Source organism: Gastrolobium bilobum, unplaced genomic scaffold (assembly GCF_033153095.1).
Source record: "Gastrolobium bilobum isolate Gb01-03AN ecotype WA unplaced genomic scaffold, APGP_CSIRO_Gbil_v1 utg13468, whole genome shotgun sequence".
Taxonomy (NCBI): domain Eukaryota; kingdom Viridiplantae; phylum Streptophyta; class Magnoliopsida; order Fabales; family Fabaceae; genus Gastrolobium; species Gastrolobium bilobum.
Window position 1 is genome coordinate 331339 of NW_026898617.1, and position 15368 is coordinate 346706.

The window sequence follows — 15368 nt, forward strand, 5'->3', positions numbered from 1 at the left end:
TGTATATGGATATACCACCTGGAAGTAATACACAGCCAGGCAGGGAATCAAAGGTTTGCAGATTGAAAAAGGCACTGTACGACCTTAAGCAGTCTCCTAGAGCTTGGTTTGGGAGATTTTCATCGGTCATGAAGAACTTTGGGTACAATCAAAGCAATGTTGACCACACCTTATTCATAAAACGTCAAAATGGAAAGATCACAACCTTGATTGTGTACGCGGATGACATGGTGCTTACTGGAGATGATTTGGAAGAAATGAAAAAATTGGAAAAACACTTGAACACTGAGTTTGAAATGAAAAACTTGGGGGAACTCAAGTACTTCCTTGGAATTGAGATCTCAAGATCAGAAAAAGGTATCTCACTTTCCCAAAGGAAATATATTTTAGATCTTCTGACAGAAACCGGAATGTTGGACTACAAACCAATCGAACTCCTATGGAAATGAATCACATGTTAGGCATCTATTCTGACCAAGTAGCTGCTGATGTGGGAAGATATCAAAGATTAGTAGGAAGATTAATCTACTTATCCCACACTAGACCTGATATTGCATATGCAGTAAGTGTGGTAAGTAGATTCATGCATTCCCCTAGTAGTGATCATATGGCTGCAGTGGTTCGGATCCTAAGATATTTAAAAGGAACAGTGGGAAAAAGGTTACTGTTTAAGAAAAACAGCACATCCTCCATTGAAGGCTATAGTGATTCAGATTGGGCAGGTGACAAAACAACTAGGCAGTCAACCTCATGATACTTTACATTTGTGGAAGGGAACCTTGTCACTTGGAAAAGTAAAAAACAAAAGGTAGTTGCTCGATCAAGTGCAGAAGCAGAGTATAGAGGAATGGCACAAGGAGTGTGTGAGTTTCTTTGGATCAAACGAGTCCTACAAGATCTCGGGTTGTTTCAAGATCAAATTATGAACTTACATTGTGACAACAAGGCTGCCATAGAAATTGCTCATAATCCCATCCAACATGATAGAACCAAACATGTTGAAGTTGACAGACACTTTATAAAGGAAAAGCTAGATGAAGGCACAATTCACTTTCCTTTCATTAAGTCTGAAAAACAACTCGCTGATGTTCTCACCAAGGCAGGATCGGTAAAAACGTTTCAAGAATCAATAGATAAGTTGGGAATGATTGATATTTTTGCACCAACTTGAGAGGGAGTGTTGAAATATGATATTTAAAATTTAAAATAGAAATTAGTTGTGATCTAAGTTGTTGTTTACTGTTATGTATATTTGGTTTGTTTGTAACAAGATGAGATCAGGTTGTTTAGGATAGTTTCCTTCTTAGTAGCAAGTTGTTGCTCTGTTTTGTATTTATATGAAACCCCTTGCTGAGGGTGAAAACAATTGAATAGATGAATTCACCATTGATACAAGTTTTAACAACCTTCTTATCCTGTGCATCAAACAAGCTATTTATCCTATCTTGTGCATCAAACGAGCTAGCTATTACAATGAGAAAATTAATAGGGGTGTTTATGAACCCGATCTAAATCGATTCAAACTGCGATAATCGAATCCAAAAATCGGTAATTGAATTAACTGAAAATCGAAAAATCAAAAACAAAAAAAACTGCATATTTTAATTGGATTGGATTGGATCGATTTTCTATTTGGTTGGTCAAAACCATCCAATCTCAACCAATTCAATGTATTATATATTTATTATTTGGGGAAGGATATTGTGACAACCAAGTTGTGTTACTACCAAATGACTACCAATGAATCTCACTGTTAGATCGATTATGTGGATCCAATAGTTATATTTATTTCCATCTTTGTATTGTCATGATTTCCCAAATTTAATACTTTATATTTATTTTCACCTTTGCATGGTTATGATTTCCCATATTTAATGCTTTCACTTTAAATATGAGGAATCATGACCATACAAAGATGGAAATAAATATAACCGTTGGATCAACATAATCGATCTAACGGTGAAATTGATTGGTAGTCACTTGGTAGTAACATAACTTGGTTGTCACAATATCCTTCCCCTTATTATTTTTGAAAGATAGTGAGTTTGAATCTTGTTGTTTCTAGACTTGAAATATTGGATATTATTGATAGCAAATTACTTTGTTTTTATTTTTTTATTGTCTATTAATCTATTTTAACTCTTTATGAATTTGAAGACTTGTTTTAGTTTCAAGACTTAAATTTTTCAGTAATTTGTAACTTTGAATGACTTAATTTTAATATAGCTAGTGATTTAATTGTAATATAGCTAGTGATTTGTATAACTAAAATTTTAGATTTTTTGAAAAATTGAAAATCGATTCAATACAAACCGAATTAATTGGATTGGATCAGATTTAAAAAAAAAATCAAAACGAATGAATAATCAAATGATCAAACAAATGTAATTGAATCAGATAATTTTTGTTTTAAAACCGATCAAATCCACATCTCGAACACCACTAACAAATTAAGTAGCAAGTAAAAAAAAAAACATTATAAAAATGAAATGGAAACAGACAACAACCTTTGTGGGTCGTCCATGTGCGGAGCGAAGTTTGTGCGCTCCGAGAGCAAAAAAAATTTAGGGTGATAGAAGTGAGAGAAAAAGAAAAAAAGTTGAGAAGAGAGAAAAAAAATTTGGTCAATATATCAATCTTTTTAGTAGAAGGATGACTAATAATTATACTCCTAGACCATATTAAAAAATTCGCCAGCTGCGCCATGTCCTATTTTCACTTATCTTAAAAAACGTGGAACTTAGTGAACGGGAAGGGGTGTTTTTTTTATTTTCTCTTTTAATATTCTCCATGCGTTAATATCTTTTGACTTTAGAAGTGAATATACATTATCTGTACTCTCTGTTGTGTCGTTTTTACCATTATCAAAAGTGAGCACAGTACTGAGAAATGGAGAGGCTACTATGGAGGATATTACCTTTGCTAGCACTCCTCGTTTCCTTCGTAATATTCTTCAACATGCAGGATTCTTACCGGGCCGAAGTATCTCCTCTCATAAAGGTTCACAATCATTTCACTTTTCCCCGCTTTGATTCTTTTTTATGTTGTCTTTTTTAATTCATGATTATGTTTGCAACACCAATAAAAATTAGTAACCTTTTGGGACAACTGTGACTTCAAACTTGTTCAGTAAACTTATTATTGTTTTTCTTTTTGATAAAATATATATAATTACTGGACTTTTTGAAATTTTTGTTATAATAATCTCAACTGCCATTGTGAAAAGATCTTTAAGCGGAAGAGGGTGTGTGTTTTATTGTTATGTTATGGGGGTTGAATGATGCCTTTTTTGTGCAACAGTTATCAGGTGATGAGTGCAGCCTTCTTCCCCATCGTCATTACTGGATATCCAGCAAGCGCATTGTGACCCCACAAGGGATCATCTCTGGTTCAGGTTTTGTTTTTTAATCCTTGATCATTATATTTTTCTTGGGTATGAATCATCTCATATCTTATTTTAACATGACCATGTCATATGCAAAATTTCACCATTTATTCATAAATAACAGTTACAATTTTAATGAAGAAGTTCATAAAACAAAAAAGTGGAAATTATCACTTAAATTGCTGACGGTTTACAAGTATAAGTGGTTGAGATCTTCCACATGACATAGTTATGCTTAAACAAGACATGAGAAGATCCTTTCCCATTTTTCTTTTACTACTTTCATTTTGTCCCGTGAGGTTGTGGGAAAAGATCCAAGATAAGTATTTTCATTCTCCAAAAATCCTACCAAAATAAAGGACAGAAAGAAAGAGGGATACACTTGAGGTGAAGACACTTGAGGTGAAGTTCTAGGGACTCACGTGAGTGGCTCTAAAATCAATTCATTGACCATATTTTGTCTTGACCATTTGTTGTTTTTAATTTTACATCTAAATCTTTCACCTGGCTATCACTGTGTACATATGTTAATTGATTTTATTTGTGAACCATTAACAGTGGAGATAAATGAAGGGAAGATCGTATCTATTGTTGAGGGATACAGTAAGCAAGGGAATTCTATGCATGAAGAAGTAATTGATTATGGAGAGGCTGTTGTTATGCCTGGCTTGATCGATGTGTAAGATGTGCCAATCATCGTGTGGTTTATTTCTTTCACTGTTCTGTAGATGCATGTTCTAGATACTTCAATTGTGGATAGCATAGTATGATAAGAACTCTGGATACGCAGAATTCAGAAATGCTTCTGAAAATAGGTGAAAGCTATGGTATGGACTAACTTTAAGAATAAGATATCCTTGTTCTTAGACATTTTGGTTAGACCTTTTTGTGGATCACACAATCGGTGAGGCTATACCTTGTCACATGAATGTAAATGAGTTGAAGTATTCATGAGCTATTCGAGCACTTGAAGTATTCATGAGTAGCTTATTTTTTTCCTCAATCCAAGCCTGAGCATTAAGTGCTCGACTTGATTTACACCTGTCCTATATTCTCACTTCTCGAGCTACAAATCTTGTATCTCGTGCTAAAAATGCTTATTTAATATAAATTACATGGTAAAATAGAGTTGTGGAGAGAAGTTTCGGAATCATATGGTTTCTGTTTAAACAGAATTAAGACTAAGCATATGGAACGTAGGTTAGCAAGACATGCATCAACATTTTCATGGAGATGAAAATTGGAAATTGTAACGCCCGGCCACTTCAAGAATTAACGACTATCCCCATACTAGTACGAGACTTTTCAGTGTGCTTTTTCCTCACTCGCAGACTTCCCGAAAAAACTTCCTAGGAGGTCACCCATCCCAGAATTGCTCCAAGTCAAGCACGCTTAATTGTGGAGTTCTTCCGTTCCGGGCTACCGAAAAACAGATGCATCTTGTTAGTATAGGTAGTACCAATTAATTCTTATAAGCTATCCCAAACTGTGCAGTCTCATACCTGCACAGTCTTTGCCCTCGTCAGCGCTTAGGATGTTACATGCCCACCAGCTTCCGCCTATTTCGTCCTCGAACCACACCGTACTGGAAGAGAGGCCCTGCTCTGATGCCACTTGTAACGCCCGGTCACTTCAAGAATCAATGACTATCCCCATATACTAACACGAGACTTTTCAGTGTGCTTTTTCCTCACTCACACACTTCCCGGGAAAACTTCCCAAGAGGTCACCCATCCCAGAATTGCTTCAAGTCAAGCACGCTTAACTATGGAGTTCTTCCGTTCCGGGCTACCGAAAAATAGATGCATCTTATTAGTATAGGTAGTACCAATTAATTCTTATAAGCTATCCCAAACTGTGCAGTCTCATACCTGCACAGTCTTTGGAATCCCTCTCTTTCGGGTGTCGATTCGATTCATTCATGCATGTAACCCCCCACTGGAAGCCTGTCAAGAGCCGCTCCTTGTCCGTGCCTCTTTCCCCGCCCTCGTCAGCGCTCAGGATGTTACATGCCCACCAGCTTCCGCCTGGTTCGTCCTCGAACCACACCGTACTAGAAGAGAGACCCTGCTCTGATACCACTTGTAACGCCCGACCACTTCAAGAATTAACGACTATCCCCACATACTAACACGAGACTTTTCAGTGTATTTTTTCCTCACTCGCACAATTCCCAGGAGGTCACTCATCCCAGAATTGCTCCAAGTCAAGCACGCTTAACTGTGGAGTTCTTCTGTTCCGGGTTACCGAAAAGCAAATGCATCTTGTTAGTATAGGTAGTACCAATTAATTCTTATAAGATATCTCAAACTGTGCAGTCTCATACTTGCACAGTCTTTGGAATCCCTCTCTTTCGGGTGTCGATTCGATTCATTCATGCATGTAACCCCCCGCTGGAAGCTTGTCAGGAGCCGCTCCTTGTCCATGCCCTTTTGTACCGGCGATCACTCCCCGCCCTCGTCAGCGCTTGGGATGTTACAAAAATCATACCATATCACAAGTAGTCTAGTTTTGGTATTTTGGATCTATCATACTAATTAACAGGGAGATAGAGGGAGATGTAAATCATGGGATTCAAGTTGGATACATATAAATGGAGGAATGCTTTAGGTGTTATTTATGATCGAAGGTGTCACTTAAGTCTAAAGGAAAACTTTTCCACACTGACATAATACTATCATTCCTTTACAATACTGAATGTTGTGCAGTAAAGTGCCAACAAGAGCATAAGCTTAGTGTTGTGGTGTTGCGAATGTTGCAATGGAAGAATGGACAAACAAGAATGAATGTATTAGAGAGAAAGTAGGAGTAGCACATATCGAGGAAAATATGATAGAATTGCTCGGCTAGTAAAAGCACCCTTAAGAAGAGTTGATCAAATGGAGGATAACCAATAATTAGAGGTAGATGAAGACCAAGAAAATCTCTTAAGTTAAACTATTGAAAAGGACTGAGATCTAAATGGTCTATTTGTTCCCACCCAGTGAGACAAGGATTTTTGTTGTTATAATAAAAAATATTAAACTTACATGGGAAATGTAGTTCTAATAGGGTTTTCTTGATTAAGTTGTCTCAATAATCTTTGTAGCAATCGTTGTAAGTAAGATTCATTTGGAATAATCAGATTGAGGCATGAGGCATTATAAAAGTTGCAGACTCGCTAAGAAGATTATATAAATGTAGGAACTGAAAATAGGATTTACTTCCTGCTAGAATAAGTTCTTCCTTTCTTAATTATTATTATTAATTTTCTATGCTATAACTTGTGCTTCATGAACACCTTAGATTTAATGTAATAAAGGAAACTAGGGAAAAGAACAAGACTAGAACAAAAATGAAAAAGGATGAAGAAAACAGTTTCATGTCCTTTTTGTTTGGTTAATTTTTAGAAAATTTTATTACAAATTTGGAATGCTATACTAGAAGAGTTGATTACCTATACCTTTTTGAAATCAGTGAAATTCCAGCTGGTTCATTTTATACCTTAACATGATTTCTATGTCTCATCCCCCCTCTAATTATAAATTAATTACTTTGTAGGCATGTACATCTTGATGAACCAGGGAGAACTGAATGGGAGGGATTTGTTACTGGTACTAGAGCTGCTGCTGCTGGTATGCAGATGTTCTTCCTCTATTGGTCTGCGCATTTTCTTTATTAGTAGTATACCTTGAAACTTGATTCGATATCTCAGGAGAAATCTTAATGATTTTTCATATGCTTCTTAAGAACATCCAGATTTCAAGTTTAGAACAAAGGAAACAACAAATTTTATATGGCATTTATGATATGATGCTGTTATGATTTATCAGTTCTCACCTGATGTTACTTAGTAGATGACTTCAAAGAATTGTCCATCTCTTCCTGATGGCAGCGCCTTAGTGGTTCTTCCATCTGTTTCTATTGAAGTTAATATGCATTACATAGATCTATTGCAACACTCTGTTTCCACAGGTGGTGTAACGACAGTGGTTGACATGCCTCTAAACAATCACCCTACAACTGTGTCAAAGGAAACATTAAAGCTTAAGGTATCAGTGATTGATTCCTTTGTGCATTTAAATTTTTTAAAAGCAGTAAGTTTATCTATGGTAGTAGTATCTATACTCTTATGATGGATCCATTCATTTCAAAGAGGTAGAAGGAGGAATTCTTTCTGAAACACATTATCTAATATCTGGGTAAGCTGTCTTTTGTGATGTTGAATTTGCTAGGGTGCTTGTGCTTAACAGTTGAATTGAATTACTTGTTTTCAGCTTGAAGCTGCAGAGAATGAAATCCATGTTGATGTTGGTATGTTCAACAAAATCTACATTGGCATACTATAAATTGAGTTTCTGAAATTGTTTTTAATCTTCTACAGGTTTCTGGGGAGGCTTAATCCCTGAAAATGCACTTAATACCAGTATTCTTGAAGGTCTCTTAAGTGCTGGTGTTCTTGGTGTAAAGGTAGCTGTTTGAAAACTTATGCATTGCTATTGCAACTCTGCTTAGAGTTCAAGGACATATCAGTGGGGTCAACTTCATGATTCTATTTTTTTTTTTTTTAAAGTTAATTCTTACATTAGAGTATTAGACATTATGTAGGATTAATCTGATTTATTTACTTTAGTGTTGAGAATCCATGGATTTAGAAATTTTTAGGGTCTGGCTCTAGTTAATATATATCTTTGAAATGGTTTGGCACTATTTTTCTGTGGATTCCTGAATTACTGTGATCATCTATCATCTCATCATCTTGGAATTTAACATAATTGCTTCGAAGTATATATTACTTGCAACTGCTGTTTCGCAAGCCAGTATAAATCTGCTTGATAATATCTGTTGTATTTTGGTCTGACTCTTTTTGTTTTTATGTTTGTAGTCTTTTATGTGTCCTTCAGGAATTAATGACTTTCCTATGGTTACTATTGACCACATCAAGGTACATTCCTTTCAAGTTATACAAAGTTATAACTGGGAAAATATTTCTTTTTTAAAATCAGTTCATTACACTTCTTTATATTTCTTTGCTTGCCAGTTCCATTTTTCAGATCAACATGGCATGGGATTGTTGCTTTGCTTGACATACTGTGGTCTTCTTGCATTACTTTTGACTCATACATGGAGTCGCTTTTTCCTTTGGTGTTGTTCAATTGTTTTGCTAATGCATTTGTTAGGAGGGATTGCCTGTGTTGGCAAAATATAGAAGACCTTTGCTTGTTCATTCTGAGATTCAACAAGATTCTAAAAATCATTTGGAACTTAAAGATAATGGTGACCCGCGTGCTTACTCGACCTATCTCAACACTAGGCCACCTTCATGGTAAGGCATTATTTATAGCTTTGCTATAAACGGGTAGTTAAACCATAAGTTTAGTGCAGATAAATGACTTGTTATGCCTTTTCTTTTTATCATATCAAGACATGAAATTGGTTAGGCTCTTGCTTAAAACCTATCATGAATTTTGACGACTGAATTAGATTACCAATGGCCTCGACCAAAATTGGTTATGAGCTCCCTTCTAGAAGGAAAAGGGTCTGAGTAGAAAGGTGACTCCAATGAGGTGAAGGCTGTGTCTCAGGGTGTTGAGAAAATGAAGGCTACCCCTGTTCCTGACCATTGTCATTGTATAAACAGAATTGGTTATGAAGCTATGACTCTCAGGATATGTTTTAAATATTCTATGAGAAACTAACATAAACTAAAAATATGTATGAAATGTCCATTGGGCATGTTTTTTCCATGACGCAATCCATTTGGAATCTTGGATGAGCATAATATCATATATTTTTAAATAACATAATGACGATTAAATTTTCTGAAATATTGTTAAAGCTCTTCTTTACTTAACCAGGGAGGAGGCAGCCATTAAAGAACTTGTAGGTGTTACGAAGGACACTATAATTGGTGGTCCTTTAGAAGGAGCACATGTTCACATTGTCCACTTGTCTGATTCAAGTGCTTCCTTAGATCTGATTAAGGTATTATATGTTCTTTTTATCATTTTGCATGTATATTCCTATGATGTTGAAATGCTCTTCGTTGTAGATTGATAATCATGAATAGCATTTTGCAATAATATTTGATAATGGTTATTATAGTTAACTGAAAGTCTGAAGTTAAAAGCTGTTTTATGTTAAATTGAGTCTTAATAAAATCAAAATGCACATTCTTTATAAAGCCTGAACCATATATTTATAAAAACCTAAGCATTAGATGTTGTTTTCTTGTGATAATTAATATTCCACTTTTGATAAAAGAAATTTTATTGTAGAGAAAAAAGGGTAAATACCATATTAGATATAATATAAATATGTTAGATATATATTAAAACTAACTATTTCAGCACAAGGTTTCCATCTCTTTTCTCTCACTTAGGCATTCAACAGCTCTGTTCTTTGATCTGGTACTAGCAGCGTCATACGAGAGAGAGAGAGAGAGAGCAGTAGTTGCGGTTGCTCTTGAAAAACCCATATACAGAAGACTGAAGTTAGGCACTAACCTATCCCAAGAAATAAATATGTAAGGGCAGAGAAACACTCTTGAAATGCTGTCAATTAACTTAAGATAAATCAGATAACAGCATAAACTGCACACTGCCACAAAGTTTAGTCCCTTCTTTCCAAACCCCTTTGAAATGTATAATGAATGATACAATGGGGATACTGACCAAAATGCCACTGTTCACCAACTTTTTTACCTAAATGCCACGCGAACAGTGTTATTTCCTAATCTGCCACGGGGGCAAGTCGCTTCTGACACAAGCGACCTCGGTTTGCTGACGTGTCACATTTTTAGTGGATAACAAGTATTAAATTTAAAAAAAAAATTCAGAAAAAATGAAGTTCGCCTACCATGTAGGCGAACTTGGTTAAAATATTGTTGGAACCGAGGTCATCTGTGTCAAAAGCGAACTCTGACACCACCAGGAAGCTGACACATCAGCAAACCGAGGTCGCTTGTGTCAGAAGCGAACTTGCCCCGTGGCAGATTGAAAAATAACACTGTTCGCGTGGCATTTAGGTAAAAAAGTTGGTGAACAGTGGCACAGTGGTCACTGTTCCTGATACAATGAGGATATGCTTATTATTCACCAAGACTTCCAAACGTTAAATTCCACAAGAAAAATAGCTGGCAACAATGCAAATGTAAATTGACAAATTTTCTGAAGTTACACACAACACCGGAATTAGGGAAAATAACTATGTAAACCCCCACCCCTGGCCAGAAAAAAATCTTGTGTTAGATATGAAATTTTTTAGCAAACTTCTCTCATCAAATGAGAGTGCCATTGTTTTATTCTACAGGAAGCAAAAAGTCGTGGTGACAGCATAAGTGTTGAGACTTGCCCCCATTACTTAGCTTTCTCATCTGAAGAGATACCAGATGGAGATACTCGTTTTAAGTGTTCCCCACCTATCCGTGATGCATTCAACAAAGAAAAGTTGTGGGAGGCTATATTGGTATGCTTCTGCTCCACAATACACAAATTATTGTCTTACGTAAAATCATCCATGATCTCATCCGTTGTACTTGTTTTATACTTCATTTCAGGAGGGACACATTGACCTATTAAGTTCTGATCATTCACCAACTGTGCCTGAACTCAAGCTTCTTGAAGAGGGTGACTTCTTGAAGGCTTGGGGTGGCATATCATCTTTGCAGGTTAGTGAGTTTTCATTCAGAACAGGTTAGATCATTTAAAATTTGTTGTTACTATAAACCTAATCAAAATCTTCAAATTGATCGTTGAATGAATTTGATGCTTAACCACAGTCATATTAAATATGAATATCTGGTGAGCATATCCATTTTGAAGTTTTATTATTTGTTTTGGCAATTCGACTAAACATTGGGCTGTACTTCAGCAAGAGTGTGTAAAAGCCATTATTTTTTTCCTCATTTATTTGTGAACTGTACATATTTGGCCATACTATTGTAGCATATATATGATCTTTAAATTGATGAACATCACATAACATATTTTATGCTACTAAAATATTGTATATTAATCCAATGAAAGAACTTAAATATGAATTTATGATGTGTACTTCACCTGTGCCTCGGATTCAATTTTTCTTCATTATTTCTTTATGCTTGAGCTTGGTTGTTAATTTATTAATCAATTTAATAATATGACTAAGTATTTTCTATTATATAATGGCATAACTTTTTTATTATTATTATTATTGGGAAGGAAGGGTGGGTCTTATTCCAAGGACCAGGCCCATGCATATGCCCCAATAGAAGGCCATCCCTTATGGCAGAACTCTGGAAGAGCTCATTAGAGAATGAACAGATAAAATAATGATGGGGAGACTTCTGAGTTGCTGTCCTTGTTTACCTTTCTTGACACCTACTTTTCCCAAAGCCCAGATCTTGGACCTTGGTCTTTAAATACTTGGGTTCTATCACCTTTTAATCTTTCTCTCTTTTCTTGGTCCATGATTATTTTAGTCAGAAGCTGATTTTTACCACTTCTTGGAAGTTCCCATTCAATGTTAAAAGTGTTGTTTTAGTGATATAAATAATTATTGGGCTTCTAACGATCCACTTAAGCTTTCACCTCCATTTATGCTAAAACTTTGGCTTCCAAAGACAATTATTATTGGGTGCACTACAAGGAAATACTTGCTCTCAATTCTGATGTTACTTAAGATGCATAGGAATGGTCACATCTTTGTTTCTTTCTGATAAAATTATTTTTTATCAAAATAAAAAATAATTTTAAATCATAACTACTGGATGAGCATAAAGCATGCCTTAATCCCTGAGGATCATGATGGTGGATTTATGCAAGATTTTAATCAGAAAGCACGTCAATTGAATTTGATTTCTTATATAGCAAATATAAATGCTGTTATTGCCCAAAAGACTAATTGATGTTCTATTGGGAACTTGTAGTTTGATCTTCCAATAACATGGTCGTATGGGAAGAAATACGGTATAACTCTGGAGCAATTATCCTTATTATGGAGCAAGAAACCTGCAGCGTTTGCAGGTTTAGAATCAAAGGTGATATGACATGATTATAATTTCCTTCTTTGCCTCAGACCTGGTATAGTATAATATAATAATAGCAGTTTTCATTCCCTTGGTTCTGTATATAAAAAAATTATTGCAATCTATTTAACAATAAAAAAAGTTTTATTCTAATTATATCATTTTCATTTCTACTTAGAATAATGTCAGCACTATTCATTTGAAGCAAGTAATTAAAAATTTAAATAAAAGAAATGATATTTTGGTTTGTGAAAGTTTGACTGAAGGGGAGTTTGTCCCATTTTAAAGTTAAGGGATGTCAGGTGCCACAAGTGACATGCCTCAACCGGAGTTTACTATGGTACCTGTAATGACCTACCAAAGAAGGAGCGTGGATTGAACCCCAAGCCTTTTAGTCACGCATTTCAATCATAATATTCAATCCTAAATAGCACAAGATTGTCTGAAAGAAATGAACCTTATGCTTTTTACCTCGTTGCTACTACAAGATTTAACAATGTCTAAAATAACAACTCAAGAAAATGTTCTTTTGGTATCTTACTAGAAAGTATTATCATTTGCTGAAATAATGCACTGCCAATCAAAAACAGAAAACCAATTTCTCCATGATTTGTTCACATTTTTTTATTTCTTTTGGGAAAAGGCCACATGATAAAGCACTTAAGTATTTACTTGTGGGATTGTCAAGTCAACTTATATGTTTCTTAGAAAATAATTTCAGTTCAAATCTGACTAAATTTCCACTTGTGCTTTATAGGGGGCCATTGCAGTTGGAAACCATGCAGATATTGTAGTGTGGCACCCAGAGGTGGAGTTTGACCTGGACGATAATTATCCTGTTTTCCTTAAACATCCCGTACGTCTCAATTCTTCTTTACCCTGTTATTGAACTCATTTTGTTTATGACTTTCCTTCCTTGTCTCAATTACAAATTAAACTTAAAACCATTTAAAACTGCCATATGGTGGCTTCTTCTTGCTAAACTTTTCTACTTAGACAAATTGCATAATTGCAGTTGGGAAAAAAGGATTTCAGAAGAACCAAATCTTTCCTACATTCCACTTTTTTTATAAAAATAATATTCCTTCCACTCTAGATTTCATTTATTTATTTATTTATTTTATTGATTCCTTTCTCTTTTTATGAGAAACCATAAACAGAAAGACAAATTAGTTTTTTAATAATTTCAAAAAGGGACCATTGTTTCCCACTTTACCTTACATAGGCAGTTAGTATTATTATGACATGATTTTGATGTCACCAAGAAAATATTTGGCTAATGACTTGGCTGCTTTTGTGATTTCCATACGCAAAAAATGAAACCCTGGTGGTATTTAGAGCCTCTCTGCTTATATGGGAAGAAGGTTATCCGGAAAAGTTTTGGACACTTTTGTCAGAGGAAACCTTGTCTTTAAGGATGGAAAGCATGCTCCTGCAGCCTGTGGTGTTCCAATTCTAGCCAAATGAATTGGTTAAAAATTGGTGATCCCTATAACTTTCCGAACTCATCTCAATTCTTTTTGTCCTCTAAGAATTCCTTATGCTTGTCATGATCTTGATTCACACTGTAAACTGGTTTTATTCAGATGCTATTTGCCTCGGGACATAAATAAGAGATGGAAGTAGCTGTTGGCATCGGCTACTGAGCTAGAGATTCTCTTTCTCGTAGAGCAAGACTTCTTGTTGTAACTTGTATTATTGCTGCATGGGTATTTGGACACTGAAACATAAGGTCATACTTGTCTTGAATGTATATGTAAATTATAACTTAATATTTATGTTTTCCATTGCATGAAAAGAATAAGCACATGATTCGAAGATAAGACGGTATTAACACATAATAATAGTTAATATGATTAAAATAAGGGAAAAGTGTGTATCATTTTAAAGGATGTAAAGTTGTGTCATTTTATGTAAGAGAAAGAGATAGATAAAAGAGGAGAGAGAGTGAACAAAAAAATATAAAGGTGTGGGTCTCATCTCTTTGTGAGAGTGAAATGATATAAGTTGTGTCATTTAAAATGATAAACACTTTTCCCTTAAAATAATAGTTAACTTTAGGAAGGTAGTTTGGGAACATTATCCTTCATACTTTTAAATACGTTGGCAATGATTTTTCAATAGTAATATGTTCAAAAATCACATCCAATTTCTAAGGTGATATAACCTTTTGCTAACTAACCTGCTCAATAATCATCTCTTGATCTAATCTAACGAAAAACACTCCCAGTATTTGCAGAGTGGCGTTTGGTGGGTTGCTACAGGGTCCAAGAATGATGTTGGTACATTGTTAATCAAGAGAGATTTTAGCAATTGAATGTGAACCATGGTTATTTCGTTTTCATATTACTGTCTTCTGGATTTGACTCCTTCCATTTTTGTTTCAAAAACTTGCAAAGTCTGTACTCTACAGTTACCTCTTAAATATTAATTGCAGGGTCCTTAAATATGTACCCATCGTATAATATAATTCTTAAAATTGAAAGGATATTGTAACAATCAACTAGTATTATTACTAATGTTATTACCAATTAATGTTGATTCAACGATTATATTTATTTTTATCTTTTTATGATTATGATACTTCATATTTAATGTGAATTAATATACTGACATGTCGTAATCCTGTGTCGGTACAACATAAGTAGCATGTGCTAGGGGAGAAGAAACATCTAGACTACTCTATCATCATAAAGAAATTCTAGGGTATTCTTAAACTAAGATATTTATCTTACTTCATATCATTAAAAAAAGTAAAATAATATATAGTAATAACAAATATTTAATAATATGGAATAAAAAAATGCTGGGTAGTAATTGGACAAATCTTCAAAACTGCGACCGACAGTGGTGTGGAAAACCATGACTTTTGGCACATCTCTGCATGTAACTTCTAAATTGGTTACGTATTAATACACGTATCACCCCGAAATCTGAAGCAATCTTGTGAGGTTGCCACGTAAATAATCTTTGTGTAAGTTTGTGAATTTTTTAATG

General features: G+C 34.8%; 1 protein-coding gene across 2 annotated transcripts; it reads left to right on the plus strand.

Annotated features, from left to right (window-relative positions):
* The first annotated feature begins 2841 nt into the window (after positions 1–2841).
* LOC133317698 (allantoinase) lies at positions 2842–14219 on the plus strand. 2 transcript variants are annotated; one of them, XM_061519575.1, is made up of 16 exons: positions 2842–3000; positions 3301–3394; positions 3944–4064; positions 6926–6999; positions 7340–7416; positions 7642–7678; positions 7749–7834; positions 8250–8309; positions 8545–8690; positions 9223–9349; positions 10676–10831; positions 10923–11033; positions 12273–12383; positions 13129–13227; positions 13710–13853; positions 13958–14219. In XM_061519575.1, the coding sequence occupies exons 1-15, from the start codon at positions 2890–2892 to the stop codon at positions 13836–13838; spliced, it is 1539 nt and encodes a 512-aa protein (XP_061375559.1). In that variant the 5' UTR covers positions 2842–2889; the 3' UTR covers positions 13839–13853; positions 13958–14219. The 2 variants fall into 2 exon arrangements, with proteins under 2 accessions (XP_061375559.1, XP_061375561.1); XM_061519577.1 differs by lacking the exons at positions 2842–3000; positions 3301–3394 and adding an exon at positions 3497–3807 and having other exon boundaries at positions 13958–14217.
* The last annotated feature ends 1149 nt before the right edge of the window (positions 14220–15368 follow it).

Bases quoted from the DNA above. Each gene is read 5' to 3' on its own strand.
- LOC133317698 (XM_061519575.1), top strand. From the start codon at position 2,890: ATGGAGAGGCTACTATGGAGGATATTACCTTTGCTAGCACTCCTCGTT. The intron at 8,691-9,222 runs GTAAGGCATTAT...TTACTTAACCAG, and splicing joins AACACTAGGCCACCTTCATG to GGAGGAGGCAGCCATTAAAG. The intron at 11,034-12,272 runs GTTAGTGAGTTT...GGGAACTTGTAG, and splicing joins GTGGCATATCATCTTTGCAG to TTTGATCTTCCAATAACATG.